The sequence below is a fragment of the Gadus morhua genome, chromosome 1 (genome assembly GCF_902167405.1).
Source record: "Gadus morhua chromosome 1, gadMor3.0, whole genome shotgun sequence".
Lineage (NCBI taxonomy): Eukaryota > Metazoa > Chordata > Actinopteri > Gadiformes > Gadidae > Gadus > Gadus morhua.
The window spans coordinates 30,750,026-30,773,044 of NC_044048.1; the positions used below are offsets into that span (position 1 = coordinate 30,750,026).

The 23,019-nt window shown below is 45.5% G+C and overlaps 1 protein-coding gene and 35 non-coding genes across 36 annotated transcripts; all 36 read left to right on the top strand.

Annotated features, from left to right (window-relative positions):
• The first annotated feature begins 183 nt into the window (after positions 1 to 183).
• On the top strand, positions 184 to 275 carry trnar-ucu (transfer RNA arginine (anticodon UCU)). Its single transcript is given in 2 exon segments — positions 184 to 220; positions 240 to 275. It is a non-coding gene; the product is annotated as a tRNA-Arg (tRNA).
• A 210-nt stretch (positions 276 to 485) lies between these two features.
• Positions 486 to 577, top strand: trnar-ucu (transfer RNA arginine (anticodon UCU)). The gene is given in 2 exon segments: positions 486 to 522; positions 542 to 577. It is a non-coding gene; the product is annotated as a tRNA-Arg (tRNA).
• A 210-nt stretch (positions 578 to 787) lies between these two features.
• On the top strand, positions 788 to 879 carry trnar-ucu (transfer RNA arginine (anticodon UCU)). Its single transcript is given in 2 exon segments — positions 788 to 824; positions 844 to 879. It is a non-coding gene; the product is annotated as a tRNA-Arg (tRNA).
• Positions 880 to 1,244: 365 nt separating this feature from the next.
• On the top strand, positions 1,245 to 1,336 carry trnar-ucu (transfer RNA arginine (anticodon UCU)). Its single transcript is given in 2 exon segments — positions 1,245 to 1,281; positions 1,301 to 1,336. It is a non-coding gene; the product is annotated as a tRNA-Arg (tRNA).
• A 210-nt stretch (positions 1,337 to 1,546) lies between these two features.
• On the top strand, positions 1,547 to 1,638 carry trnar-ucu (transfer RNA arginine (anticodon UCU)). Its single transcript is given in 2 exon segments — positions 1,547 to 1,583; positions 1,603 to 1,638. It is a non-coding gene; the product is annotated as a tRNA-Arg (tRNA).
• A 210-nt stretch (positions 1,639 to 1,848) lies between these two features.
• On the top strand, positions 1,849 to 1,940 carry trnar-ucu (transfer RNA arginine (anticodon UCU)). Its single transcript is given in 2 exon segments — positions 1,849 to 1,885; positions 1,905 to 1,940. It is a non-coding gene; the product is annotated as a tRNA-Arg (tRNA).
• A 180-nt stretch (positions 1,941 to 2,120) lies between these two features.
• trnar-ucu (transfer RNA arginine (anticodon UCU)) lies at positions 2,121 to 2,212 on the top strand. The gene is given in 2 exon segments: positions 2,121 to 2,157; positions 2,177 to 2,212. It is a non-coding gene; the product is annotated as a tRNA-Arg (tRNA).
• A 210-nt stretch (positions 2,213 to 2,422) lies between these two features.
• Positions 2,423 to 2,514, top strand: trnar-ucu (transfer RNA arginine (anticodon UCU)). Its single transcript is given in 2 exon segments — positions 2,423 to 2,459; positions 2,479 to 2,514. It is a non-coding gene; the product is annotated as a tRNA-Arg (tRNA).
• Positions 2,515 to 2,694: 180 nt separating this feature from the next.
• On the top strand, positions 2,695 to 2,786 carry trnar-ucu (transfer RNA arginine (anticodon UCU)). Its single transcript is given in 2 exon segments — positions 2,695 to 2,731; positions 2,751 to 2,786. It is a non-coding gene; the product is annotated as a tRNA-Arg (tRNA).
• A 1,891-nt stretch (positions 2,787 to 4,677) lies between these two features.
• On the top strand, positions 4,678 to 4,769 carry trnar-ucu (transfer RNA arginine (anticodon UCU)). The gene is given in 2 exon segments: positions 4,678 to 4,714; positions 4,734 to 4,769. It is a non-coding gene; the product is annotated as a tRNA-Arg (tRNA).
• A 512-nt stretch (positions 4,770 to 5,281) lies between these two features.
• On the top strand, positions 5,282 to 5,373 carry trnar-ucu (transfer RNA arginine (anticodon UCU)). The gene is given in 2 exon segments: positions 5,282 to 5,318; positions 5,338 to 5,373. It is a non-coding gene; the product is annotated as a tRNA-Arg (tRNA).
• A 211-nt stretch (positions 5,374 to 5,584) lies between these two features.
• Positions 5,585 to 5,676, top strand: trnar-ucu (transfer RNA arginine (anticodon UCU)). Its single transcript is given in 2 exon segments — positions 5,585 to 5,621; positions 5,641 to 5,676. It is a non-coding gene; the product is annotated as a tRNA-Arg (tRNA).
• A 210-nt stretch (positions 5,677 to 5,886) lies between these two features.
• On the top strand, positions 5,887 to 5,978 carry trnar-ucu (transfer RNA arginine (anticodon UCU)). The gene is given in 2 exon segments: positions 5,887 to 5,923; positions 5,943 to 5,978. It is a non-coding gene; the product is annotated as a tRNA-Arg (tRNA).
• Positions 5,979 to 6,188: 210 nt separating this feature from the next.
• On the top strand, positions 6,189 to 6,280 carry trnar-ucu (transfer RNA arginine (anticodon UCU)). Its single transcript is given in 2 exon segments — positions 6,189 to 6,225; positions 6,245 to 6,280. It is a non-coding gene; the product is annotated as a tRNA-Arg (tRNA).
• A 365-nt stretch (positions 6,281 to 6,645) lies between these two features.
• On the top strand, positions 6,646 to 6,737 carry trnar-ucu (transfer RNA arginine (anticodon UCU)). The gene is given in 2 exon segments: positions 6,646 to 6,682; positions 6,702 to 6,737. It is a non-coding gene; the product is annotated as a tRNA-Arg (tRNA).
• A 210-nt stretch (positions 6,738 to 6,947) lies between these two features.
• Positions 6,948 to 7,039, top strand: trnar-ucu (transfer RNA arginine (anticodon UCU)). Its single transcript is given in 2 exon segments — positions 6,948 to 6,984; positions 7,004 to 7,039. It is a non-coding gene; the product is annotated as a tRNA-Arg (tRNA).
• A 210-nt stretch (positions 7,040 to 7,249) lies between these two features.
• trnar-ucu (transfer RNA arginine (anticodon UCU)) lies at positions 7,250 to 7,341 on the top strand. Its single transcript is given in 2 exon segments — positions 7,250 to 7,286; positions 7,306 to 7,341. It is a non-coding gene; the product is annotated as a tRNA-Arg (tRNA).
• Positions 7,342 to 7,521: 180 nt separating this feature from the next.
• Positions 7,522 to 7,613, top strand: trnar-ucu (transfer RNA arginine (anticodon UCU)). The gene is given in 2 exon segments: positions 7,522 to 7,558; positions 7,578 to 7,613. It is a non-coding gene; the product is annotated as a tRNA-Arg (tRNA).
• Positions 7,614 to 8,405: 792 nt separating this feature from the next.
• Positions 8,406 to 8,497, top strand: trnai-uau (transfer RNA isoleucine (anticodon UAU)). Its single transcript is given in 2 exon segments — positions 8,406 to 8,442; positions 8,462 to 8,497. It is a non-coding gene; the product is annotated as a tRNA-Ile (tRNA).
• Positions 8,498 to 8,708: 211 nt separating this feature from the next.
• Positions 8,709 to 8,800, top strand: trnar-ucu (transfer RNA arginine (anticodon UCU)). The gene is given in 2 exon segments: positions 8,709 to 8,745; positions 8,765 to 8,800. It is a non-coding gene; the product is annotated as a tRNA-Arg (tRNA).
• A 229-nt stretch (positions 8,801 to 9,029) lies between these two features.
• Positions 9,030 to 16,269, top strand: LOC115542265 (uncharacterized). The gene is made up of 11 exons (XM_030354524.1): positions 9,030 to 9,338; positions 10,172 to 12,170; positions 12,278 to 12,491; positions 12,606 to 13,187; positions 13,334 to 13,546; positions 13,732 to 13,955; positions 14,045 to 14,161; positions 14,334 to 14,500; positions 14,590 to 14,691; positions 14,902 to 15,159; positions 15,335 to 16,269. The coding sequence occupies exons 2-11, from the start codon at positions 11,226 to 11,228 to the stop codon at positions 16,038 to 16,040; spliced, it is 3,528 nt and encodes a 1,175-aa protein (XP_030210384.1). The 5' UTR covers positions 9,030 to 9,338; positions 10,172 to 11,225; the 3' UTR covers positions 16,041 to 16,269.
• A 1,101-nt stretch (positions 16,270 to 17,370) lies between these two features.
• trnar-ucu (transfer RNA arginine (anticodon UCU)) lies at positions 17,371 to 17,462 on the top strand. Its single transcript is given in 2 exon segments — positions 17,371 to 17,407; positions 17,427 to 17,462. It is a non-coding gene; the product is annotated as a tRNA-Arg (tRNA).
• Positions 17,463 to 17,672: 210 nt separating this feature from the next.
• Positions 17,673 to 17,764, top strand: trnar-ucu (transfer RNA arginine (anticodon UCU)). The gene is given in 2 exon segments: positions 17,673 to 17,709; positions 17,729 to 17,764. It is a non-coding gene; the product is annotated as a tRNA-Arg (tRNA).
• A 512-nt stretch (positions 17,765 to 18,276) lies between these two features.
• Positions 18,277 to 18,368, top strand: trnar-ucu (transfer RNA arginine (anticodon UCU)). The gene is given in 2 exon segments: positions 18,277 to 18,313; positions 18,333 to 18,368. It is a non-coding gene; the product is annotated as a tRNA-Arg (tRNA).
• Positions 18,369 to 18,579: 211 nt separating this feature from the next.
• On the top strand, positions 18,580 to 18,671 carry trnar-ucu (transfer RNA arginine (anticodon UCU)). The gene is given in 2 exon segments: positions 18,580 to 18,616; positions 18,636 to 18,671. It is a non-coding gene; the product is annotated as a tRNA-Arg (tRNA).
• A 210-nt stretch (positions 18,672 to 18,881) lies between these two features.
• trnar-ucu (transfer RNA arginine (anticodon UCU)) lies at positions 18,882 to 18,973 on the top strand. Its single transcript is given in 2 exon segments — positions 18,882 to 18,918; positions 18,938 to 18,973. It is a non-coding gene; the product is annotated as a tRNA-Arg (tRNA).
• A 210-nt stretch (positions 18,974 to 19,183) lies between these two features.
• Positions 19,184 to 19,275, top strand: trnar-ucu (transfer RNA arginine (anticodon UCU)). The gene is made up of 2 exons: positions 19,184 to 19,220; positions 19,241 to 19,275. It is a non-coding gene; the product is annotated as a tRNA-Arg (tRNA).
• A 180-nt stretch (positions 19,276 to 19,455) lies between these two features.
• trnar-ucu (transfer RNA arginine (anticodon UCU)) lies at positions 19,456 to 19,547 on the top strand. The gene is given in 2 exon segments: positions 19,456 to 19,492; positions 19,512 to 19,547. It is a non-coding gene; the product is annotated as a tRNA-Arg (tRNA).
• A 210-nt stretch (positions 19,548 to 19,757) lies between these two features.
• trnar-ucu (transfer RNA arginine (anticodon UCU)) lies at positions 19,758 to 19,849 on the top strand. The gene is given in 2 exon segments: positions 19,758 to 19,794; positions 19,814 to 19,849. It is a non-coding gene; the product is annotated as a tRNA-Arg (tRNA).
• A 490-nt stretch (positions 19,850 to 20,339) lies between these two features.
• Positions 20,340 to 20,431, top strand: trnai-uau (transfer RNA isoleucine (anticodon UAU)). The gene is given in 2 exon segments: positions 20,340 to 20,376; positions 20,396 to 20,431. It is a non-coding gene; the product is annotated as a tRNA-Ile (tRNA).
• Positions 20,432 to 20,642: 211 nt separating this feature from the next.
• Positions 20,643 to 20,734, top strand: trnar-ucu (transfer RNA arginine (anticodon UCU)). Its single transcript is given in 2 exon segments — positions 20,643 to 20,679; positions 20,699 to 20,734. It is a non-coding gene; the product is annotated as a tRNA-Arg (tRNA).
• A 210-nt stretch (positions 20,735 to 20,944) lies between these two features.
• trnar-ucu (transfer RNA arginine (anticodon UCU)) lies at positions 20,945 to 21,036 on the top strand. Its single transcript is given in 2 exon segments — positions 20,945 to 20,981; positions 21,001 to 21,036. It is a non-coding gene; the product is annotated as a tRNA-Arg (tRNA).
• Positions 21,037 to 21,216: 180 nt separating this feature from the next.
• On the top strand, positions 21,217 to 21,308 carry trnar-ucu (transfer RNA arginine (anticodon UCU)). Its single transcript is given in 2 exon segments — positions 21,217 to 21,253; positions 21,273 to 21,308. It is a non-coding gene; the product is annotated as a tRNA-Arg (tRNA).
• A 211-nt stretch (positions 21,309 to 21,519) lies between these two features.
• trnar-ucu (transfer RNA arginine (anticodon UCU)) lies at positions 21,520 to 21,611 on the top strand. Its single transcript is given in 2 exon segments — positions 21,520 to 21,556; positions 21,576 to 21,611. It is a non-coding gene; the product is annotated as a tRNA-Arg (tRNA).
• Positions 21,612 to 21,829: 218 nt separating this feature from the next.
• trnar-ucu (transfer RNA arginine (anticodon UCU)) lies at positions 21,830 to 21,921 on the top strand. The gene is given in 2 exon segments: positions 21,830 to 21,866; positions 21,886 to 21,921. It is a non-coding gene; the product is annotated as a tRNA-Arg (tRNA).
• An 864-nt stretch (positions 21,922 to 22,785) lies between these two features.
• Positions 22,786 to 22,877, top strand: trnar-ucu (transfer RNA arginine (anticodon UCU)). Its single transcript is given in 2 exon segments — positions 22,786 to 22,822; positions 22,842 to 22,877. It is a non-coding gene; the product is annotated as a tRNA-Arg (tRNA).
• Positions 22,878 to 23,019: the final 142 nt, after the last annotated feature.

Genomic DNA, 23,019 nt, shown 5'->3' on the forward strand with positions numbered 1-23,019 from the left:
AAAAATAGTTTCTTTTATTATACAAAAAGGGGTCTGTGGCGCAATGAATAGCGTCTTGGACTTCTAGTCATGCATGTGAGATGAGATTGATGGTGCATTATCCTGCTTTAGTACTCTGGAAGCCCAAAATCCCTTTGTCCTTTGACATTGAAAAAAAAAATGCACACGTTAGTACAATTCAAGGGCTCTGTGGCGCAATGGATAGCGCGTTGGACTTCTAGTCATTCATGTGAGATGTGATTCAAAAGTTGTGGTTTCGAGTCCCACCAGAGTCGGTATTTATGGACTTGACTCCGGTAGATCTCGAGGAAGGACTACAGTCTCCAACAACGAAAAAAACTACTTTGTGCTGACATATGTTGTGGGGTCGAGTCCCGACATGCTATCATTGATGGTGCATTACCCTACTTTAGTACTCTGAATGCCCAAAATCCCTTTGTCCATTGACATTGAAGAAAAAATAGTTTCTTTTACTATACAAACAGGGCTCTGTGGCGCAATGGATAGCGCGTTGGACTTCTAGTCATTCATGTGAGATGTGATTCAAAGGTTGTGGGTTCGAGTCCCACCAGAGTCGGTCATTATGGACTTGACTCCGGTAGATCTCGAGGAAGAACTACAGTCTCCAATAACGAAAAAAACTACTTTGTGCTGACATATGTTGTGGGGTCGAGTCCCGACATGCTATCATTGATGGTGCATTACCCTACTTTAGTACTCTGAATGCCCAAAATCCCTTTGTCCATTGACATTGAAGAAAAAATAGTTTCTTTCACTATACAAACAGGGCTCTGTGGCGCAATGGATAGCGCGTTGGACTTCTAGTCATTCATGTGTGATGTAATTCAAAGGTTGTGGGTTCGAGTCCCACCAGAGTCGGTCTTTATGGACTTGACTCCGGTAGATCTCGAGGAAGAACTACAGTCTCCAACAACGAAAAAAAACTACTTTGTGCTGACATATGTTGTGGGGTCGAGTCCCGACATTCTATCATTGATTGTGCATTACCCGACATTAGTACTCTCAATGCCCAAAATCCCTTTGTCCATTGACATTGAAGAAAAAATAGTTTATTTTATTATACAAAAAGGGGTCTGTGGCGCAATGGATAGCGTCTTGGACTTCTAGTCATGCATGTGAGATGAGATTGATGGTGCATTATCCTGCTTTAGTACTCTGGAAGCCCAAAATCCCTTTGTCCTTTGACATTGAAAAAAAAAATGCACACGTTAATACAATTCAAGGGCTCTGTGGCGCAATGGATTGCGCGTTGGACTTCTAGTCATTCATGTGAGATGTGATTCAAAGGTTGTGGTTTCGAGTCCCACCAGAGTCGGTATTTATGGACTTGACTCCGGTAGATCTCGAGGAAGGACTACAGTCTCCAACAACGAAAAAAACTACTTTGTGCTGACATATGTTGTGGGGTCGAGTCCCGACATGCTATCATTGATGGTGCATTACCCTACTTTAGTACTCTGAATGCCCAAAATCCCTTTGTCCATTGACATTGAAGAAAAAATAGTTTCTTTTACTATACAAACAGGGCTCTGTGGCGCAATGGATAGCGCGTTGGACTTCTAGTCATTCATGTGAGATGTGATTCAAAGGTTGTGGGTTCGAGTCCCACCAGAGTCGGTCATTATGGACTTGACTCCGGTAGATCTCGAGGAAGAACTACAGTCTCCAATAACGAAAAAAACTACTTTGTGCTGACATATGTTGTGGGGTCGAGTCCCGACATGCTATCATTGATGGTGCATTACCCTACTTTAGTACTCTGAATGCCCAAAATCCCTTTGTCCATTGACATTGAAGAAAAAATAGTTTCTTTCACTATACAAACAGGGCTCTGTGGCGCAATGGATAGCGCGTTGGACTTCTAGTCATTCATGTGAGATGTGATTCAAAGGTTGTGGGTTCGAGTCCCACCAGAGTCGGTCATTATGGACTTGACTCCGGTAGATCTCGAGGAAGAACTACAGTCTCCAATAACGAAAAAAACTACTCCGACATGCTATCATTGATGGTGCATTATCCTGCTTTAGTACACTGGAAGCCCAAAATCCCTTTGTCCTTTGACATTGAAGAAAAAAATGCTAATTTTACTATATTTAAAGGGCTCTGTGGCGCAATGGATAGCGCGTTGGACTTCTAGTCATTCATGTGAGATGTGATTCAAAGGTTGTGGGTTCGAGTCCCACCAGAGTCGGTCTTTATGGACTTGACTCCGGTAGATCTCGAGGAAGAACTACAGTCTCCAACAACGAAAAAAACTACTTTGTGCTGACATATGTTGTGGGGTCGAGTCCCGACATGCTATCATTGATGGTGCATTATCGTGCTTTAGAACCCTGGATGCCCAAAATCCCCATGTCCTTTGACATTGAAGAAAAAATAGTTTCTTTTACTATGCAAACAGGGCTCTGTGGCGCAATGGATAGCGCGTTGGACTTCTAGTCATTCATGTGAGATGTGATTCAAAGGTTGTGGGTTCGAGTCCCACCAGAGTCGGTCATTATGGACTTGACTCCGGTAGATCTCGAGGAAGAACTACAGTCTCCAATAACGAAAAAAACTACTCCGACATGCTATCATTGATGGTGCATTATCCTGCTTTAGTACACTGGAAGCCCAAAATCCCTTTGTCCTTTGACATTGAAGAAAAAAATGCTAATTTTACTATATTTAAAGGGCTCTGTGGCGCAATGGATAGCGCGTTGGACTTCTAGTCATTCATGTGAGATGTGATTCAAAGGTTGTGGGTTCGAGTCCCACCAGAGTCGGTCTTTATGGACTTGACTCCACCTGACGCCTTTGCAACACTGGACGCTAACCAAGTGCACGACTTAGTGTCCCGAGCTAAGTCCTCCTCCTGCAAGCTGGACCCCATGCCCACCTTCCTGGTGAAAACCTGCCTACCTGTTATCTGCCCCTTCATAACTGCCATCATCAACTGCTCCCTTGGTTCTGGTGTGGTGCCCGCAGGCTTTAAAACTGCAGCAGTCATTCCCACCCTGAAAAAGCCCGGTCTGGACCCTGACGACCCCAACAACTACCGCCCGATCTCCAACCTTCCTTTCCTAAGCAAAATCCTGGAAAGAGCAGTGGCTTCCCAGCTCCAACACCACATGGCCCACCATGAGCTCTTTGAACCCCTTCAGTCTGGCTTCAGAATTCACCATAGCACCGAAACTGCCCTCATTAAAATTACTAACGACCTCCTCACTGCCGCCGACAATGGCCTCATCTCCATTCTTATCCTCCTCGATCTCTCAGCAGCCTTTGACACAGTATCCCATTCCATCCTCCTCACCCGTCTTGCGGAGCTCATTGGTCTCAGTGGCTCAGCCCTCTCCTGGTTTCAGTCCTACCTCGCCAACCGCCAACAATACGTCACCTTGGACGATGCCACCTCCACCACGGCACCAGTCAACCATGGTGTTCCCCAGGGATCGGTGCTCGGCCCTTTATTATTCACCATTTACATGCTCCCCCTTGGTCAAATCATCCGTCATCATGGTCTCAGTTTCCACTGCTACGCTGATGATACCCAACTATATATCAGCACCAAACCCTCAACTCAGTTTCCACCGGCCCCACTAATCAACTGTCTGCAAGACCTCAAAATCTGGATGACCTCTAATCTACTCAAATTGAACAGCAATAAAACGGAGCTCCTGGTCGTGGCCCCCAAGTCACTGCTCAGGAAGGTTGGGGATCTTCTGCTGGAAGTGGATGGCTGCCCTATCACCCCATCCCCCGTAGTCCGCAACCTGGGTGTCATCCTTGACCCCACCCTGTCATTTCAGCCTCATATCAACAACACCACAAAATCTGCATTCTTCCATCTGAGAAACATCGCAAGACTTCGACCCTCACTCTCAGACTCAGTCACTGAAACACTCATCCACTGCTTCATCTCCACCCGTCTGGACTATTGTAATTCCATCCTCACAGGTCTCCCCTCCAAAACCTTGGACCGACTGCAATATGTTCAGAACTCAGCTGTCAGGGTTTTAACTGGCACTAAGCCCTGGCAGCACATCACCCCCATCCTGATGCAACTCCACTGGTTACCTGTTAAGTCCCGGATCAAGTTTAAAATCCTCCTACTCACCTACAAGTCCCTGCATGCTCTGGCCCCCCGTTACCTCTCTGACCTCCTCCATCCCTACACCCCCCTGCGGTCCCTCAGGTCCTCTGCTAAGGACCAGCTGGAAACCCCCCGCACCAGACTCAAGACCTTTGGGGACAGGGCCTTCTGCGCCTCTGCCCCCACTCTGTGGAATCTGCTCCCCCTCCATATCCGCTGTGCCACTTCAGTGGAGTCATTCAAAAAGCTCCTGAAGGCACACCTCTTCTTAGAGGCCTATGGCCTTTAACCTGCCCCCCCCCCTGTGTACACCTCTTGTTAAGCGACCTTGGGTACCTTGAAAGGCGCTATATAAATTGAATTTATTATTATTATTATTATTATTGACTCCGGTAGATCTCGAGGAAGAACTACAGTCTCCAACAACGAAAAAAACTACTTTGTGCTGACATATGTTGTGGGGTCGAGTCCCGACATGCTATCATTGATGGTGCATTATCGTGCTTTAGAACCCTGGATGCCCAAAATCCCCATGTCCTTTGACATTGAAGAAAAAAATGCTAATTTTAATGCAATTAAAGGGCTCTGTGGCGCAATGGATAGCGCGTTGGACTTCTAGTCATTCATGTGAGATGTTATTCAAAGGTTGTGGGTTCGAGTCCCACCAGAGTCGGTCTATATGGACTTGACTCCGGTAGATCTCGAGGAAGAACTGCAGTCTCCAACAACGAAAAAAACTACTTTGTGCTGACATATGTTGTGGGGTCGAGTCCCGACATGCTATCATTGATGGTGCATTACCCGACTTTAGTACTCTGAATGCCCAAAATCCCTTTGTCCATTGACATTGAAAAAAAAATAGTTTCTTTTACTATACAAACAGGGCTCTGTGGCGCAATGGATAGTGTCTTGGACTTCTAGTCATGCATGTGAGATGTGATTCAAAGGTTGTGGGTTAGTGTCCCACCACAGTCGGTCTTTATGGACTTGACTCCGGTAGATCTCGAGGAAGAACTACAGTCTTCAACAACGAAAAAAACTACTGTGTGCTGACATATGTTGTGGGTTCGAGTCCCGACATGCTATCATTGATGGTGCATTACCCTACTTTAGTACTCTGAATGTCCAAAATCCCTTTGTCCTTTGACATTGAAGAAAAAAATGCTCATTTTACTATACTTAAAGGGCTCTGTGGCGCAATGGATAGCGCGTTGGACTTCTAGTCATTCATGTGAGATGTTATTCAAAGGTTGTGGGTTCGAGTCCCACCAGAGTCAGTCTTTATGGACTTTACTCCGGTAGATCTCGAGGAAGAACTACAGTCTCCAACAACGAAAAAAAACTACTTTGTGCTGACATATGTTGTGGGGTCGAGTCCCGACATGCTATCATTGATGGTGCATTACCCGACTTTAGTACTCTGAATGCCCAAAATCCCTTTGTCCATTGACATTGAAGAAAAAATAGTTTATTTTACTATACAAACAGGGCTCTGTGGCGCAATGGATAGTGTCTTGGACTTCTAGTCATTCATGTGAGATGTGATTCAAAGGTTGTGGGTTCGAGTCCCACCAGAGTCGGTCATTATGGACTTGACTCCGGTAGATCTCGAGGAAGAACTACAGTCTCCAATAACGAAAAAAACTACTTTGTGCTGACATATGTTGTGGGGTCGAGTCCCGACATGCTATCATTGATGGTGCATTACCCTACTTTAGTACTCTGAATGCCCAAAATCCCTTTGTCCATTGACATTGAAGAAAAAATAGTTTCTTTTACTATACAAACAGGGCTCTGTGGCGCAATGGATAGCGCGTTGGACTTCTAGTCATTCATGTGAGATGTGATTCAAAGGTTGTGGGTTCGAGTCCCACCAGAGTCGGTCATTGTGGACTTGACTCCGGTAGATCTCGAGGAAGAACTACAGTCTCCAATAACGAAAAAAACTACTTTGTGCTGACATATGTTGTGGGGTCGAGTCCGGACATGCTATCATTGATGGTGCATTACCCTACTTTAGTACTCTGAATGCCCAAAATCCCTTTGTCCATTGACATTGAAGAAAAAATAGTTTCTTTCACTATACAAACAGGGCTCTGTGGCGCAATGGATAGCGCGTTGGACTTCTAGTCATTCATGTGTGATGTAATTCAAAGGTTGTGGGTTCGAGTCCCACCAGAGTCGGTCTTTATGGACTTGACTCCGGTAGATCTCGAGGAAGAACTACAGTCTCCAACAACGAAAAAAAACTACTTTGTGCTGACATATGTTGTGGGGTCGAGTCCCGACATTCTATCATTGATTGTGCATTACCCGACATTAGTACTCTCAATGCCCAAAATCCCTTTGTCCATTGACATTGAAGAAAAAATAGTTTATTTTATTATACAAAAAGGGGTCTGTGGCGCAATGGATAGCGTCTTGGACTTCTAGTCATGCATGTGAGATGAGATTGATGGTGCATTATCCTGCTTTAGTACTCTGGAAGCCCAAAATCCCTTTGTCCTTTGACATTGAAAAAAAAAATGCACACGTTAATACAATTCAAGGGCTCTGTGGCGCAATGGATAGCGCGTTGGACTTCTAGTCATTCATGTGAGATGTAATTCAAAGGTTGTGGTTTCGAGTCCCACCAGAGTCGGTATTTATGGACTTGACTCCGGTAGATCTCGAGGAAGGACTACAGTCTCCAACAACGAAAAAAACTACTTTGTGCTGACATATGTTGTGGGGTCGAGTCCCGACATGCTATCATTGATGGTGCATTACCCTACTTTAGTACTCTGAATGCCCAAAATCCCTTTGTCCATTGACATTGAAGAAAAAATAGTTTCTTTTACTATACAAACAGGGCTCTGTGGCGCAATGGATAGCGCGTTGGACTTCTAGTCATTCATGTGAGATGTGATTCAAAGGTTGTGGGTTCGAGTCCCACCAGAGTCGGTCATTATGGACTTGACTCCGGTAGATCTCGAGGAAGAACTACAGTCTCCAATAACGAAAAAAACTACTTTGTGCTGACATATGTTGTGGGGTCGAGTCCCGACATGCTATCATTGATGGTGCATTACCCTACTTTAGTACTCTGAATGCCCAAAATCCCTTTGTCCATTGACATTGAAGAAAAAATAGTTTCTTTCACTATACAAACAGGGCTCTGTGGCGCAATGGATAGCGCGTTGGACTTCTAGTCATTCATGTGAGATGTGATTCAAAGGTTGTGGGTTCGAGTCCCACCAGAGTCGGTCATTATGGACTTGACTCCGGTAGATCTCGAGGAAGAACTACAGTCTCCAATAACGAAAAAAACTACTCCGACATGCTATCATTGATGGTGCATTATCCTGCTTTAGTACACTGGAAGCCCAAAATCCCTTTGTCCTTTGACATTGAAGAAAAAAATGCTAATTTTACTATATTTAAAGGGCTCTGTGGCGCAATGGATAGCGCGTTGGACTTCTAGTCATTCATGTGAGATGTGATTCAAAGGTTGTGGGTTCGAGTCCCACCAGAGTCGGTCTTTATGGACTTGACTCCGGTAGATCTCGAGGAAGAACTACAGTCTCCAACAACGAAAAAAACTACTTTGTGCTGACATATGTTGTGGGGTCGAGTCCCGACATGCTATCATTGATGGTGCATTATCGTGCTTTAGAACCCTGGATGCCCAAAATCCCCATGTCCTTTGACATTGAAGAAAAAAATGCTAATTTTAATGCAATTAAAGGGCTCTGTGGCGCAATGGATAGCGCGTTGGACTTCTAGTCATTCATGTGAGATGTTATTCAAAGGTTTTGGGTTCGAGTCCAACTAGAGTCGATCATTATGGACTTGACTCCGGTAGTTCTCGAGGAAGAACTATAGTCACTAAGTATCCCACAACGGAAAAAACGACTTTGTGCTGACATATGTTGTGGGTTCGAGTCCCGACATGCTATCATTGATGGTGCAGTATCCTACTTTAGTACTCTGAATGCCCAAAATCCCTTTGTCCATTGACATTGAAAAAAAAATAGTTTCTTTTATTATACAAACAGGGCTCTGTGGCGCAATGGATAGTGTCTTGGACTTCTAGTCATGCATGTGAGATGTGATTCGAAGGTTGTGGGTTCGTGTCCCACCACAGTCGGTCTATATGGACTTGACTCCGGTAGATCTCGAGGAAGAACTACAGTCTCCAATAACGAAAAAAACTACTCCGACATGCTATCATTGATGGTGCATTATCCTGCTTTAGTACACTGGAAGCCCAAAATCCCTTTGTCCTTTGACATTAAAGAAAAAAATGCTCATTTTACTATATTTAAAGGGCTCTGTGGCGCAATGGATAGCGCGTTGGACTTATCGTCATCCATGTGTGATGTAATTCAAAGGTTGTGGGTTCGAGTCCCACCAGAGTCGGTCTTTATGGACTTGACTCCGGTAGATCTCGAGGAAGAACTACAGTCTCCAACAACGAAAAAAAACTACTTTGTGCTGACATATGTTGTGGGGTCGAGTCCCGACATGCTATCATTGATGGTGCATTATCGTGCTTTAGAACCCTGGATGCCCAAAATCCCCATGTCCTTTGACATTGAAGAAAAAAATGCTCATTTTAATGCAATTAAAGGGCTCTGTGGCGCAATGGATAGCGCGTTGGACTTCTAGTCATTCATGTGAGATGTGATTCAAAGGTAGTGGTTTCGAGTCCCACCAGAGTCGATCATTATGGACTTGACTCCGGTAGATCTCGAGGAAGAACTACAGTCTCCAACAACGAAAAAAACTACTTTGTGCTGACATATGTTGTGGGGTCGAGTCCCGACATGCTATCATTGATGGTGCATTACCCTACTTTAGTACTCTGAATGCCCAAAATCCCTTTGTCCATTGACATTGAAGAAAAAATAGTTTCTTTCACTATACAAACAGGGCTCTGTGGCCGTACCTGTCAGTTTCTGGACTGTCTCCGAGGTCCTAACACATTACAAAAGGTCCGAACAATTCCGAACGAGGTCCGAACACATTCCGAACGAGGTCCGAACACATTCCGAACGAGATCAAAGAGTTTCAAACGAGGTCCGAACGAGGTCCGAACAAGGTCCGAACACTGTCCGAACACTGATTCCGAATTGTGTCACGTGACCGAGGAGGCGTGGTTATCGCTTTAGAGTCGCAGCAGAGCTATAGAGAGATATATGTACAACTCTGAAGTCGCAGCCATTCTTTTCCACCGCATCACTACAGACTCGGGAAAAAGGTTTGGAAACTTGATTAATACTTGCATTTGCGATTGCATTTCTCGTCCCGGCAGCATGATATTCAACTTTGTATTTCAACTTTCTTGTTACCTGGCCACTTGGCCGCCACTTTTCTAACGGAGCTTCTGACTGCTGTGCATACTAAAACTGTGTGGCTACGGCCAGCAGTGTGGGGATATTGGCGATATGAAAGAATCAGAAGACCAATAATAACTTATTTATTTGCCGTTTAATGATGTCTTGTGATGTGAAATAATTGTGCCAGGGTTCGTCCCCTCCGGTAATGGACCCTCGTTATATGTTGGGGCAGAGTGCAGATGTGTCCAGACATGCTTATGACATGCTTGTGCCAAGTTTAATTATTAACAATAATAAAACAGTACTGCAAAACATACCTACTACGGCCAGCAGTGTGGGGATATTGGCGATATGATAGAATCAGAAGACCAATAATAACTTATTTATTTGCCGTTTAATGATGTCTTGTGATGTGAAATAATTGTGCCAGGGTTCGTCCCCTCCGGTAATGGAGCCTCGTTATATGTTGGGGCAGAGTGCAGATGTGTCCAGACATGATTATGACATGCTTGTGCCAAGTTTAATTATTAACAATAATAAAACAGTACTGCAAAACATACCTACCTACCTACATAAATACACACACACACACACACACACACACACACACACACACACACACACACACACACACACACACACACACACACACACACACACACACACACATTATAATAATTTCCTCCACTCTGTCTGTCTGTACACACACATAGCCTAGCTCGACATTAACCTGTTTTATATTTAATGTTCGCAGATGACTAAGACAGGAAAGCCAGACAGCTACTGGAGGGACCTCTGTATAAAATATGCCCAGGGCCTTTACCGCTTCTCGACTGGCAAACGGCCAGGGGCCAAGAAATGGAAAAAGGCCTTGGAGAACATCGATGCTTGCCCCCTGCAGAGCCATAGTGGTAGTAAGGATCTGTTCGGGAGAAGCCTTCAGTGCTCCTGTGGCTTCCACAAGGTATGTGAAATTATTTTCCCCCTGTGGGTTCCACAAGGTAAGTGAGTTATTTACTAATTGATTGTTTACAGGTTTGCTTGTTTCTTCCTCTGGTGGGCTTCAGTGATTTTGCAGTAATGCCTGATGTATTTTAACAACTGGAGAAAACTAGTAGTGTAGGATTCTTAGATGTATGTACCATGGCCTCTCTTTGTGAACCCCCCCCCAGCCAGCAGATCTGTCATCAGGAGCTGGGTCCAGTGAGGCAGGAGTAGTTGAGACGGAGGCAGGGCGAGTCCGAGTCGGCTCAGAGGCAGGAAGAGGAGACACGGATGCAGGGGGAGCCCGGTCCCACACAGAGGCAGAGGCAGGGAGAGGAGACAAGGAGGCAGGGAGAAGAGACACAGAGACAAGGAGAGGAGTCACGGATGCAGGGGGAGCCCAGTCCCACACAGAGGCAGAGGCAGGGAGAGGAGACAAGGAGGCAGGGAGAAGAGACACAGAGACAAGGAGAGGAGTCACGGATGCAGGGGGAGCCCAGTCCCACACCGAGGCAGAGGCAGGGAGAGGAGACAAGGAGGCAGGGAGAAGAGACACAGAGACAAGGAGAGGAGTCACGGATGCAGGGGGAGCCCGGTCCCACAAAGAGGCAGAGGCAGAGAGAGGAGACAAGGAGGCAGGGCCATCAGTGGCAGGACAGGAATTGCAGTGCTACGGGTGCAACCAGCTTGTGGAGGCAGCACATTTTTCAGAGCACCTGTCTGACCACCATACTGAGGAGACGTGTGACACCTGTGGGGCCAAGGTGGAGGGTACTGTTGGTCTTTTGAACCATATTCAACAGGTTCACTATGCAGGATTCGTTATGCCATCGATGCAAAAGCCAACAGTCCTAACATCGAAGCCAACGCCATCACCACCGAAGCCCACACTACTACCACCGAGGCCAACTCCATCTCTGCTCCCTCCTTCAAATAGCTGTGCCGCGCCATACCACACTGCAACTCCACCTAAACCAACTCCAGTAGTTTGGAAAGGTTTTCTTCCCGATCAGTTTCGGAAAGTCATCCAACCGGCAGATCAGGTGTGGATTGCCAAGTGTCTATATGAGCCTACAGGTCAGCTCAAGCAGAAATTTGAAGCCTGCTGGTTTCACCCCCCACTGGAGCCCAAACCCTCTCGTCCTGAGCCTGGGTGGTACCACCGGCAGAGGCTGTTCATCTGGGCACCCATGAGGATGTGGGGGATTTCCTTAAAATGCCCAAAATGTTCCGGGAAAATGAACAGCTCCGGCATATACAGAAAGGTCAGGGAGGTGATCGATGTGGATAGCCGCTATTACCTAGTGGGAGGGGACTATCCACGTTGCAGCAAGTGTTTGAACCCTTCCCTCTTAGTCTGCCCATGGAGCCAGGATATTCTGTCCCAGTTGGATGTGGCACACAGGAGCCTGTTCCCCGCTGTCCTCACCACCCAGCTGGCTCTTGACAGGAAAGCAGTGACTTTCCTCAAGCCAAGGACCAGTGGAAACAGTTCCTCCTACGTCCAGTCTGCGATGGAAGAAGCGCACAGTGAGGAGTGGGCACGGCAGACCATCCGCTACCTCTCGGACTGTGAGCGGCACAAGAAGATGGCTACCTTCATCCCCTCTGCAGCTGTCTATCTTCCTCCACCAACCTTCAGGCCCCTTCCACTTGCTCAATGGTTTGAGACGGTCCACTCCAACGACATTCTCAGCCATCTGGATGAGATGAAGGGAGTGATCACTTCAACCTATGGTAGAATTCTGAAAATGGATTCAACAAAGAAGGTTAGCTTAAAAACTATATAAAATATAACATGTATAATTACAAAACAGGAAATTGGAAGGAAGAAGGAAAAGAAGGAAACTTCTTAGTGCTTGTGTTTGTTTTACAGATCACCAAGAAGCTGGCTGGCGGGATCGGGGACAGTGCGGCATGGATGTCCAATATCGGAAACGAGTTAGGCCAGGTCCTGAACTCTGTTCTGACGTCGGGTGAAGGTGCAGGGTTGGAAGAGTTGTGCCAAGGCGTCGTCACTCGGTACAAGAATGCAGGCCAAGCTGAACCTGAGGCCATCTATGTCGACCGAGACTGCTGCAGCCAGTCAGGTGGGTGAAAATCACACACACTCACACACACAAACGCAATTGGGAATTTGCTTAATCATGGTGTAACCACACACAGGGTTAGGTTGGTCTATGTAATTATGCTGTTTTTTACAGGCGTGTCTTCAGTGGCTAAGCTGTTTCACCCATGGCAAACTACAGTGCGCTTGGACAGCTTCCACTTCATGAGGCGCTTTAACTGCGGCCTCACAACAGAACACCACCCTCTGTATGGTATTTTCTGTGCCAAGCTTTCCTCCTGCATTTTTGCATGGGACCAGGAGGACGTGCAACGCCTGAAGGAGGCCAAGAGAGAAGAGTGGAGGAGCAGCCACAGCGGGCATACTCCCACTGAGGAGCAGCTCATGGCCACCATCAGTCCAGGCGAACTGAAGAGGCACTGCAGGAGGAGGACCCGTGGAGTGGAGGAGACGCGGGGCATGATCTCAGGGCTGCTGGAATCAGTGTGGGAGCTGACGGACACCACAGGGCTGCGTCTGGTGAGCCATGACAGCATGCGCCATGTCTGGGAAGTGCAGCAGAAGCACCTGGAGTGCCTCCAAGACCCTGCAGGTGTGGCACTGTACACGAAGGTGGGGACACTCCAGAAGGGCGGCAAAGAGCTGGACGTCCTAAGGTGTGGTAGGGGGTCCTCCTCCCTGGAGAGTTTTCACAAACACCAGTGCGCTTTTATTCCAGGTACATTTCTTTTTTTAATGTTCTTTTCTGTTAGGACAGAGAATGTGTTGTAATTATTCAAAATAACAAAATGACCACTGTTGGGTATTCATGTGTATTCACTTTACAATAATGGTTGACTAAACATAGTATTTATTGTTCCTTAGGCTGGCGGTGCAATGCTGTTCACACACAGATGTACATGCTGGAGGGAGTATCGAGGTGGAACATGGGCCGGGCCAAGGAGGCAGTAGATGTGGAGGGGGCCTCAACCCTCAGAAGCTTTGATGTCCGCTTGATGTCCCACCTCAGCAACTTAAGCCAGCGCGTTCTTGGTTCCACTCTGGTGCCAGAGTTCACTCCACCCGGGAAACCTACTAGTAAGAGAGATCTCAGAGCAACACTGATTGACCAGAGTATTACATCCCCTCCTCCTCTTTTTCTTAGGCACCCCCCCTATTCAGAGGACATGCATTTCTGTTGCGCGAAGATTGTGCTATTCATGTAAGAGATGGATGTGTGTATGTATGTCCTTTCTTCATCTTTGTGTTTTTACTGGTTACAGGCGAGCGCATAGCAGTGGAGTATTTATTGGCCCAGACCAACAGAGGTGACCTGCTGGCTCCAAATCAGGTCCCTGAGGTCCCCTCGCAGGTACTTGAGGAGGAGGATGAGCCGGATGACACCATCAGCATGACTGACATTCTGTGCCAGTCAGCTGCGATAGGGGCTGGTGATCCTCCAGGTGCTGTGGTGGGTGACGCTGAACCCGGACCCCTCGTCACACAGGTCAATAACACTTTCTATAACACCTTACTCAAAAACACAAAATTTGACCGAAGTAAATGTGGTTACAGGTCTTCAAAATCCCCTTGCAGGTGCAGGTGCTTGAGGCGGAGGAGGAGGCAGATGACACCATCAGCATGACTGATCACACAGGTGATCCTCCAGGTGCTGTGGAGGATGACGATGAACCCGGACCCCTCGTCACAGAGGTCAATAACACTTTCTGTAACGCCTTACTCAAAAACACAATATTTAACTGACGTAAATGTGGTTACATTTTAATAAGATAAATGAATGTAAAATCAGCATTGCTCACATATTAGAAACAAGAGTGTACATTTATTTGCTTGGTTTTTCTTTTTCTCACTTATCAATTTTCAGACCAGCCAATGTGACTCAAGGGGCGTTGTGGGATGGGATGCGGTTGCTAACCTGGCAGGCTACCTAGTTGGCTTGAATCGCACCATCACTGCCTTGTCAATGAAGGAGGAAGAGGACATAGTCCAGCTATATACAGCTCTCCATGACATGGACAAGAAGCATTCAAGGTACAAAATAGTAATTATTTTGTACACCAGAATTAAACATACATTCCATGGAATGAATGAAGAATATGGATGTCTCTTTCACCGTTTAGCTACACCCAGAAGGCTAGGAAAAAAGGACAGGCATCAGGAGAACCATGGAGAGCACCGAGGAGGCCGAGTGGCTCTGCTCCGGGACAGCAGGCGGCAGAGAGGTGCTTGACCACAATTTGCTATCATTTTGGTTCAATACAAATCATTGATTAAGAGACAGCACATGTCACTGTGAAAAGTATTTATTAAGTGTTAACTTAATAAATAAAGTTAAATACTTTATTGCAATCCCTATTGACATTGTTACTTGGTTGTTCACGACTTTACATCCTTGTTCACAGTCCAGATCATATCATACTTCTTTCCCACAGACTATACATGACTCACGGCCAAGCAGCCCAGGATCCCGAACACCACAGGGTCAGTGAGTGTGTCTGCCTCAGACTGGCCAAGGAGTTCGAGCAGTCCCGCAACAGGCCGAAGGACACGAGGGGGAAAACCCTGCCCATCCCTCAGTCAATTGTGAGCGTCTACAGCCACATTAGACAGCTGCTGGAGGACAGCAGGGTTATCGTGGTCCAGACGGCGCTGGCTCTGGTGCCGGTGAACAACACCACGGTCTCTGCATGGTATGTGTTGTTTCATTTACCTTCCCCATACAGCCAAGACAGTATGTAAATATTTAACCTCAAGAAAAACCTTCACCTGCATGCTTGTTAGAAAACATGTAATACACAGTATGTAATAACCTTTGGGAGGGAGGATAGGCTTACACATATAAAATAATGAATGTTTGTCTTGTAGGCTGCTTAGGAGGGACAAGAGGAAGGACAGGAACATGCTGCTGCAGGGCAATGTTCTCCCTCAACAGCTATACCTGGCCAAGGAGCCTCTCCCTTCATCAAACACTCTCCCGGCTGCCCCTGTGCAACATGCACATGAGATGACATTTGACGAGCCCGAAAACCGTGAGGGGGAAGCTTTCCCCCGCCAGCGCACTCTAACGGCAAACAAGTCTAATGTCATCTCTCCGCCACCTCCACCTCCTCAGTTCCATCCACAATTTGGGCCAGCTCCTCCTTTTTCATATGCTCCCCCATTTCCCCACTTTCCATTTCCCCATGCTCCACCTTATCCGTATGCTCCCCCCTATCCGCACATTCCATTCACCCATGCCCCTCCTATGCCGCATGCTCCCCCATTTCCATCTGCACATGATCCTCCTTTACCTCAGGCTCCTCCATGTCAAGCTCCTCCAGAGTGCCTTCCAGGTGCCCAGCCAAGGCAACGTACCTGGAGGCTGAACAAAGCTGCCCATGAGGATGAGGATCTAATGGCAAGGGGGGAACCGCCACGGAAGAGGCTGACGAAGGAGAAGTACCACTACACCTGCAAGAAGTGTGGCCAGGACAAAAACAAAAAAACCGGACACACCCAGCTGAAGGGGCGGTGGTACTGTCCAGAGTCAGGACAGACCCTGGATGACTGGAGGAAGAGTGTAGGCCTTTAGTCACCATTACTTGTCTCTCTCTCTGTTGTTTGTCGGTCTGTCTCTGTGTTGTTCGTGTCTGTCTCCCTGTGTGATCCCGACCAAGGCCTCGTAAGCCAGGCCGGTAAGTATTCTTTTTTTTGGATACGCCCACACCTGGTCCACTAGTTGGGTGTTAACCTGGTGTGTGTGTGTGTGTGTGTGTGTGTGTGTGTGTGTGTGTGTGTGTGTGTGTGTGTGTGTGTGTGTGTGTGTGTGTGTGTGTGTGTGTGTGTGTGTGTGTGTGTGTGTGTGTGTATTCTGTGTATTCTGTGTATTCTGTTACAATAAAGTTCAATCATTTTATTTGAGCCTTCGCGTTTTTATTTAATTTCCTCTTGAATAACAGGACAGTGACAGTGTCATCCATTGAATGTGATTGTGAAAACCAAAGCCAGAATCATTTACATTGACATTGATTCACAAAACCCAACATCTTTACTGCTCAATTTGAAATTTGTTTTATTCACTTGTGCTGCACAGATGTAGTCTCTCAAATAATTGAGGTTACCATAAAAAAGGAGGAGAAACATGATGGGGGGTGTTATTCACAGTTATAGACTGTTAATACTGTTGTAACTTTAAATGTAGCATATGATATTTTGGGTTAATTGAATATTGTATTATATTCATTTCATCATATTAAATGCATTCATGTGCATTATTGCATAATAACAGTGTTATGACTTTGGTGATTTGTATGGAAAATTGAGTTGGTGTGTTAAAAATGACTGCGCTACCCAAATTGCATTGCATGTATACTTCCGGAATGCGCTACGAGACGAGAGAGCAAGCGGAGATGCAAATGATATTGCCACAGCATCGGTACGATTCCCGCAAGAGACATGAAAATTAAAGTGATGATAAACCTTGCAATGAGTGCAGAACTGTGTGTAAACATTGTTGAGAAGATAAGAGAGTAGATAAAAAAAATATATAGTGTACGTTCTCCTCCTTTTTTCCTCCTTTTCTTTCTCTCTTTCCCCCCCTCTTTCCCCTCTCTTTTTCCCTTTCCCCCCCGCCGGGCAGACCCTTTTGCCCCATTTTTGGCGCAATGGATAGCGCGTTGGACTTCTAGTCATTCATGTGAGATGTGATTCAAAGGTTGTGGGTTCGAGTCCCACCAGAGTCGGTCATTATGGACTTGACTCCGGTAGATCTCGAGGAAGAACTACAGTCTCCAATAACGAAAAAAACTACTCCGACATGCTATCATTGATGGTGCATTATCCTGCTTTAGTACACTGGAAGCCCAAAATCCCTTTGTCCTTTGACATTGAAGAAAAAAATGCTAATTTTACTATATTTAAAGGGCTCTGTGGCGCAATGGATAGCGCGTTGGACTTCTAGTCATTCATGTGAGATGTGATTCAAAGGTTGTGGGTTCGAGTCCCACCAGAGTCGGTCTTTATGGACTTGACTCCGGTAGATCTCGAGGAAGAACTACAGTCTCCAACAACGAAAAAAACTACTTTGTGCTGACATATGTTGTGGGGTCGAGTCCCGACATGCTATCATTGATGGTGCATTATCGTGCTTTAGAACCCTGGATGCCCAAAATCCCCATGTCCTTTGACATTGAAGAAAAAAATGCTAATTTTAATGCAATTAAAGGGCTCTGTGGCGCAATGGATAGCGCGTTGGACTTCTAGTCATTCATGTGAGATGTTATTCAAAGATTGTGGGTTCGAGTCCCACCAGAGTCGGTCTATATGGACTTGACTCCGGTAGATCTCGAGGAAGAACTGCAGTCTCCAACAACGAAAAAAACTACTTTGTGCTGACATATGTTGTGGGGTCGAGTCCCGACATGCTATCATTGATGGTGCATTACCCGACTTTAGTACTCTGAATGCCCAAAATCCCTTTGTCCATTGACATTGAAAAAAAAATAGTTTCTTTTACTATACAAACAGGGCTCTGTGGCGCAATGGATAGTGTCTTGGACTTCTAGTCATGCATGTGAGATGTGATTCAAAGGTTGTGGGTTAGTGTCCCACCACAGTCGGTCTTTATGGACTTGACTCCGGTAGATCTCGAGGAAGAACTACAGTCTTCAACAACGAAAAAAACTACTGTGTGCTGACATATGTTGTGGGTTCGAGTCCCGACATGCTATCATTGATGGTGCATTACCCTACTTTAGTACTCTGAATGTCCAAAATCCCTTTGTCCTTTGACATTGAAGAAAAAAATGCTCATTTTACTATACTTAAAGGGCTCTGTGGCGCAATGGATAGCGCGTTGGACTTCTAGTCATTCATGTGAGATGTTATTCAAAGGTTGTGGGTTCGAGTCCCACCAGAGTCAGTCTTTATGGACTTTACTCCGGTAGATCTCGAGGAAGAACTACAGTCTCCAACAACGAAAAAAAACTACTTTGTGCTGACATATGTTGTGGGGTCGAGTCCCGACATGCTATCATTGATGGTGCATTACCCGACTTTAGTACTCTGAATGCCCAAAATCCCTTTGTCCATTGACATTGAAGAAAAAATAGTTTCTTTTACTATACAAACAGGGCTCTGTGGCGCAATGGATAGTGTCTTGGACTTCTAGTCATTCATGTGAGATGTGATTCAAAGGTTGTGGGTTCGAGTCCCACCAGAGTCGGTCATTATGGACTTGACTCCGGTAGATCTCGAGGAAGAACTACAGTCTCCAATAACGAAAAAAACTACTTTGTGCTGACATATGTTGTGGGGTCGAGTCCCGACATGCTATCATTGATGGTGCATTACCCTACTTTAGTACTCTGAATGCCCAAAATCCCTTTGTCCATTGACATTGAAGAAAAAATAGTTTCTTTTACTATACAAACAGGGCTCTGTGGCGCAATGGATAGCGCGTTGGACTTCTAGTCATTCATGTGAGATGTGATTCAAAGGTTGTGGGTTCGAGTCCCACCAGAGTCGGTCATTGTGGACTTGACTCCGGTAGATCTCGAGGAAGAACTACAGTCTCCAATAACGAAAAAAACTACTTTGTGCTGACATATGTTGTGGGGTCGAGTCCCGACATGCTATCATTGATGGTGCATTACCCTACTTTAGTACTCTGAATGCCCAAAATCCCTTTGTCCATTGACATTGAAGAAAAAATAGTTTCTTTCACTATACAAACAGGGCTCTGTGGCGCAATGGATAGCGCGTTTGACTTCTAGTCATTCATGTGAGATGTGATTCAAAGGTTGTGGGTTCGAGTCCCACCAGAGTCGGTCATTATGGACTTGACTCCGGTAGATCTCGAGGAAGAACTACAGTCTCCAATAACGAAAAAAACTACTCCGACATGCTATCATTGATGGTGCATTATCCTGCTTTAGTACACTGGAAGCCCAAAATCCCTTTGTCCTTTGACATTGAAGAAAAAAATGCTAATTTTACTATATTTAAAGGGCTCTGTGGCGCAATGGATAGCGCGTTGGACTTCTAGTCATTCATGTGAGATGTGATTCAAAGGTTGTGGGTTCGAGTCCCACCAGAGTCGGTCTTTATGGACTTGACTCCGGTAGATCTCGAGGAAGAACTACAGTCTCCAACAACGAAAAAAACTACTTTGTGCTGACATATGTTGTGGGGTCGAGTCCCGACATGCTATCATTGATGGTGCATTATCGTGCTTTAGAACCCTGGATGCCCAAAATCCCCATGTCCTTTGACATTGAAGAAAAAAATGCTAATTTTAATGCAATTAAAGGGCTCTGTGGCGCAATGGATAGCGCGTTGGACTTCTAGTCATTCATGTGAGATGTTATTCAAAGGTTGTGGGTTCGAGTCCAACTAGAGTCGATCATTATGGACTTGACTCCGGTAGTTCTCGAGGAAGAACTATAGTCACTAAGTATCCCACAACGGAAAAAACGACTTTGTGCTGACATATGTTGTGGGTTCGAGTCCCGACATGCTATCATTGATGGTGCAGTATCCTACTTTAGTACTCTGAATGCCCAAAATCCCTTTGTCCATTGACATTGAAAAAAAAATAGTTTCTTTTATTATACAAACAGGGCTCTGTGGCGCAATGGATAGTGTCTTGGACTTCTAGTCATGCATGTGAGATGTGATTCGAAGGTTGTGGGTTCGTGTCCCACCACAGTCGGTCTATATGGACTTGACTCCGGTAGATCTCGAGGAAGAACTACAGTCTCCAATAACGAAAAAAACTACTCCGACATGCTATCATTGATGGTGCATTATCCTGCTTTAGTACACTGGAAGCCCAAAATCCCTTTGTCCTTTGACATTAAAGAAAAAAATGCTCATTTTACTATATTTAAAGGGCTCTGTGGCGCAATGGATAGCGCGTTGGACTTATCGTCATCCATGTGTGATGTAATTCAAAGGTTGTGGGTTCGAGTCCCACCAGAGTCGGTCTTTATGGACTTGACTCCGGTAGATCTCGAGGAAGAACTACAGTCTCCAACAACGAAAAAAAACTACTTTGTGCTGACATATGTTGTGGGGTCGAGTCCCGACATGCTATCATTGATGGTGCATTATCGTGCTTTAGAACCCTGGATGCCCAAAATCCCCATGTCCTTTGACATTGAAGAAAAAAATGCTCATTTTAATGCAATTAAAGGGCTCTGTGGCGCAATGGATAGCGCGTTGGACTTCTAGTCATTCATGTGAGATGTGATTCAAAGGTAGTGGTTTCGAGTCCCACCAGAGTCGATCATTATGGACTTGACTCCGGTAGATCTCGAGGAAGAACTACAGTCTCCAACAACGAAAAAAACTACTTTGTGCTGACATATGTTGTGGGGTCGAGTCCCGACATGCTATCATTGATGGTGCATTACCCTACTTTAGTACTCTGAATGCCCAAAATCCCTTTGTCCATTGACATTGAAGAAAAAATAGTTTCTTTCACTATACAAACAGGGCTCTGTGGCGCAATGGATAGCGCGTTGGACTTCTAGTCATTCATGTGAGATGTGATTCAAAGGTTGTGGGTTCGAGTCCCACCAGAGTCGGTCATTATGGACTTGACTCCGGTAGATCTCGAGGAAGAACTACAGTCTCCAATAACGAAAAAAACTACTCCGACATGCTATCATTGATGGTGCATTATCCTGCTTTAGTACACTGGAAGCCCAAAATCCCTTTGTCCTTTGACATTGAAGAAAAAAATGCTAATTTTACTATATTTAAAGGGCTCTGTGGCGCAATGGATAGCGCGTTGGACTTCTAGTCATTCATGTGAGATGTGATTCAAAGGTTGTGGGTTCGAGTCCCACCAGAGTCGGTCTTTATGGACTTGACTCCGGTAGATCTCGAGGAAGAACTACAGTCTCCAACAACGAAAAAAAACTACTTTGTGCTGACATATGTTGTGGGGTCGAGTCCCGACATGCTATCATTGATGGTGCATTATCGTGCTTTAGAACCCTGGATGCCCAAAATCCCCATGTCCTTTGACATTGAAGAAAAAAATGCTAATTTTAATGCAATTAAAGGGCTCTGTGGCGCAATGGATAGCGCGTTGGACTTCTAGTCATTCATGTGAGATGTTATTCAAAGGTTGTGGGTTCGAGTCCAACTAGAGTCGATCATTATGGACTTGACTCCGGTAGTTCTCGAGGAAGAACTATGGTCACTAAGTATCCCACAACGGAAAAAACGACTTTGTGCTGACATATGTTGTGGGTTCGAGTCCCGACATGCTATCATTGATGGTGCAGTATCCTACTTTAGTACTCTGAATGCCCAAAATCCCTTTGTCCATTGACATTGAAGAAAAAATAGTTTCTTGTACTATACAGTCAGGGCTCTGTGGCGCAATGGATAGCGCGTTGGACTTCTAGTCTTTCATGTGAGATGTGATTCAAAGGTTGTGGGTTCGAGTCCCACCAGAGTCGGTCATTATGGACTTGACACCGGTAGATCTCGAGGAATAACCACAGTCTCCAACAACGAAAAAAACTACTTTGTGCTGACATATGTTGTGGGGTCGAGTCCCGACATGCTATCATTGATGGTGCATTATCCTTCTTTAGTACACTGGAAGACCAAAATCCCTTTGTCCTTTGACATTGAAGAAAAAAATGCTAATTTTACTATATTTATATTTATATATTTGTGGCGCAATGGATAGCGTGTTGGACTTCTAGTCATTCATGTGAGATGTGATTCAAAGGTTGTGGGTTCGAGTCCCACCAGAGTCGGACATTATGGACTTGACTCCAGTAGATTTCGAGGAAGAACTATAGTCTCCAACAACGAAAAAAACTACTTTGTGCTGACATATGTTGTGGGTTCGAGTCCCGACATGCCACATTGATGGTGCATTATCCTGGTTTAGTACTCTGGAAGCCCAAAATCCCTTTGTCCTTTGACATTGAAAAAAAAAATGCACACGTTAATACAATTTAAGGGCTCTGTGGCGCAATGGATAGCGCGTTGGACTTCTAGTCATTCATGTGAGATGTGATTCAAGACTATGTTGTGGGGTCGAGTCCCGACATTCTATCATTGATTGTGCATTACCCCACATTAGTACTCTCAATGCCCAAAATCCCTTTGTCCATTGACATTGAAGAAAAAATAGTTTCTTTTATTATACAAAAAGGGGTCTGTGGCGCAATGGATAGCGTCTTGGACTTCTAGTCATGCATGGGAGATGAGATTGATGGTGCATTATCCTGCTTTAGTACTCTGGAAGCCCAAAATCCCTTTGTCCTTTGACATTGAAAAAAAAAATGCACACGTTAATACAATTCAAGGGCTCTGTGGCGCAATGGATAGCGCGTTGGACTTCTAGTCATTCATGTGAGATGTGATTCAAAGGTTGTGGTTTCGAGTCCCACCAGAGTCGGTCTTTATGGACTTGACTCCGGTAGATCTCGAGGAAGGACTACAGTCTCCAACAACGAAAAAAAACTACTTTGTGCTGACATATGTTGTGGGGTCGAGTCCCGACATGCTATCATTGATGGTGCATTACCCTACTTTAGTAC

Bases quoted from the DNA above. Each gene is read 5' to 3' on its own strand.
- LOC115542265 (XM_030354524.1), top strand. From the start codon at position 11,226: ATGCCATCGATGCAAAAGCCAACAGTCCTAACATCGAAGCCAACGCCA. The intron at 12,171-12,277 runs GTTAGCTTAAAA...TTTGTTTTACAG, and splicing joins AAATGGATTCAACAAAGAAG to ATCACCAAGAAGCTGGCTGG. The intron at 14,692-14,901 runs GTGCTTGACCAC...TCTTTCCCACAG, and splicing joins GGACAGCAGGCGGCAGAGAG to ACTATACATGACTCACGGCC.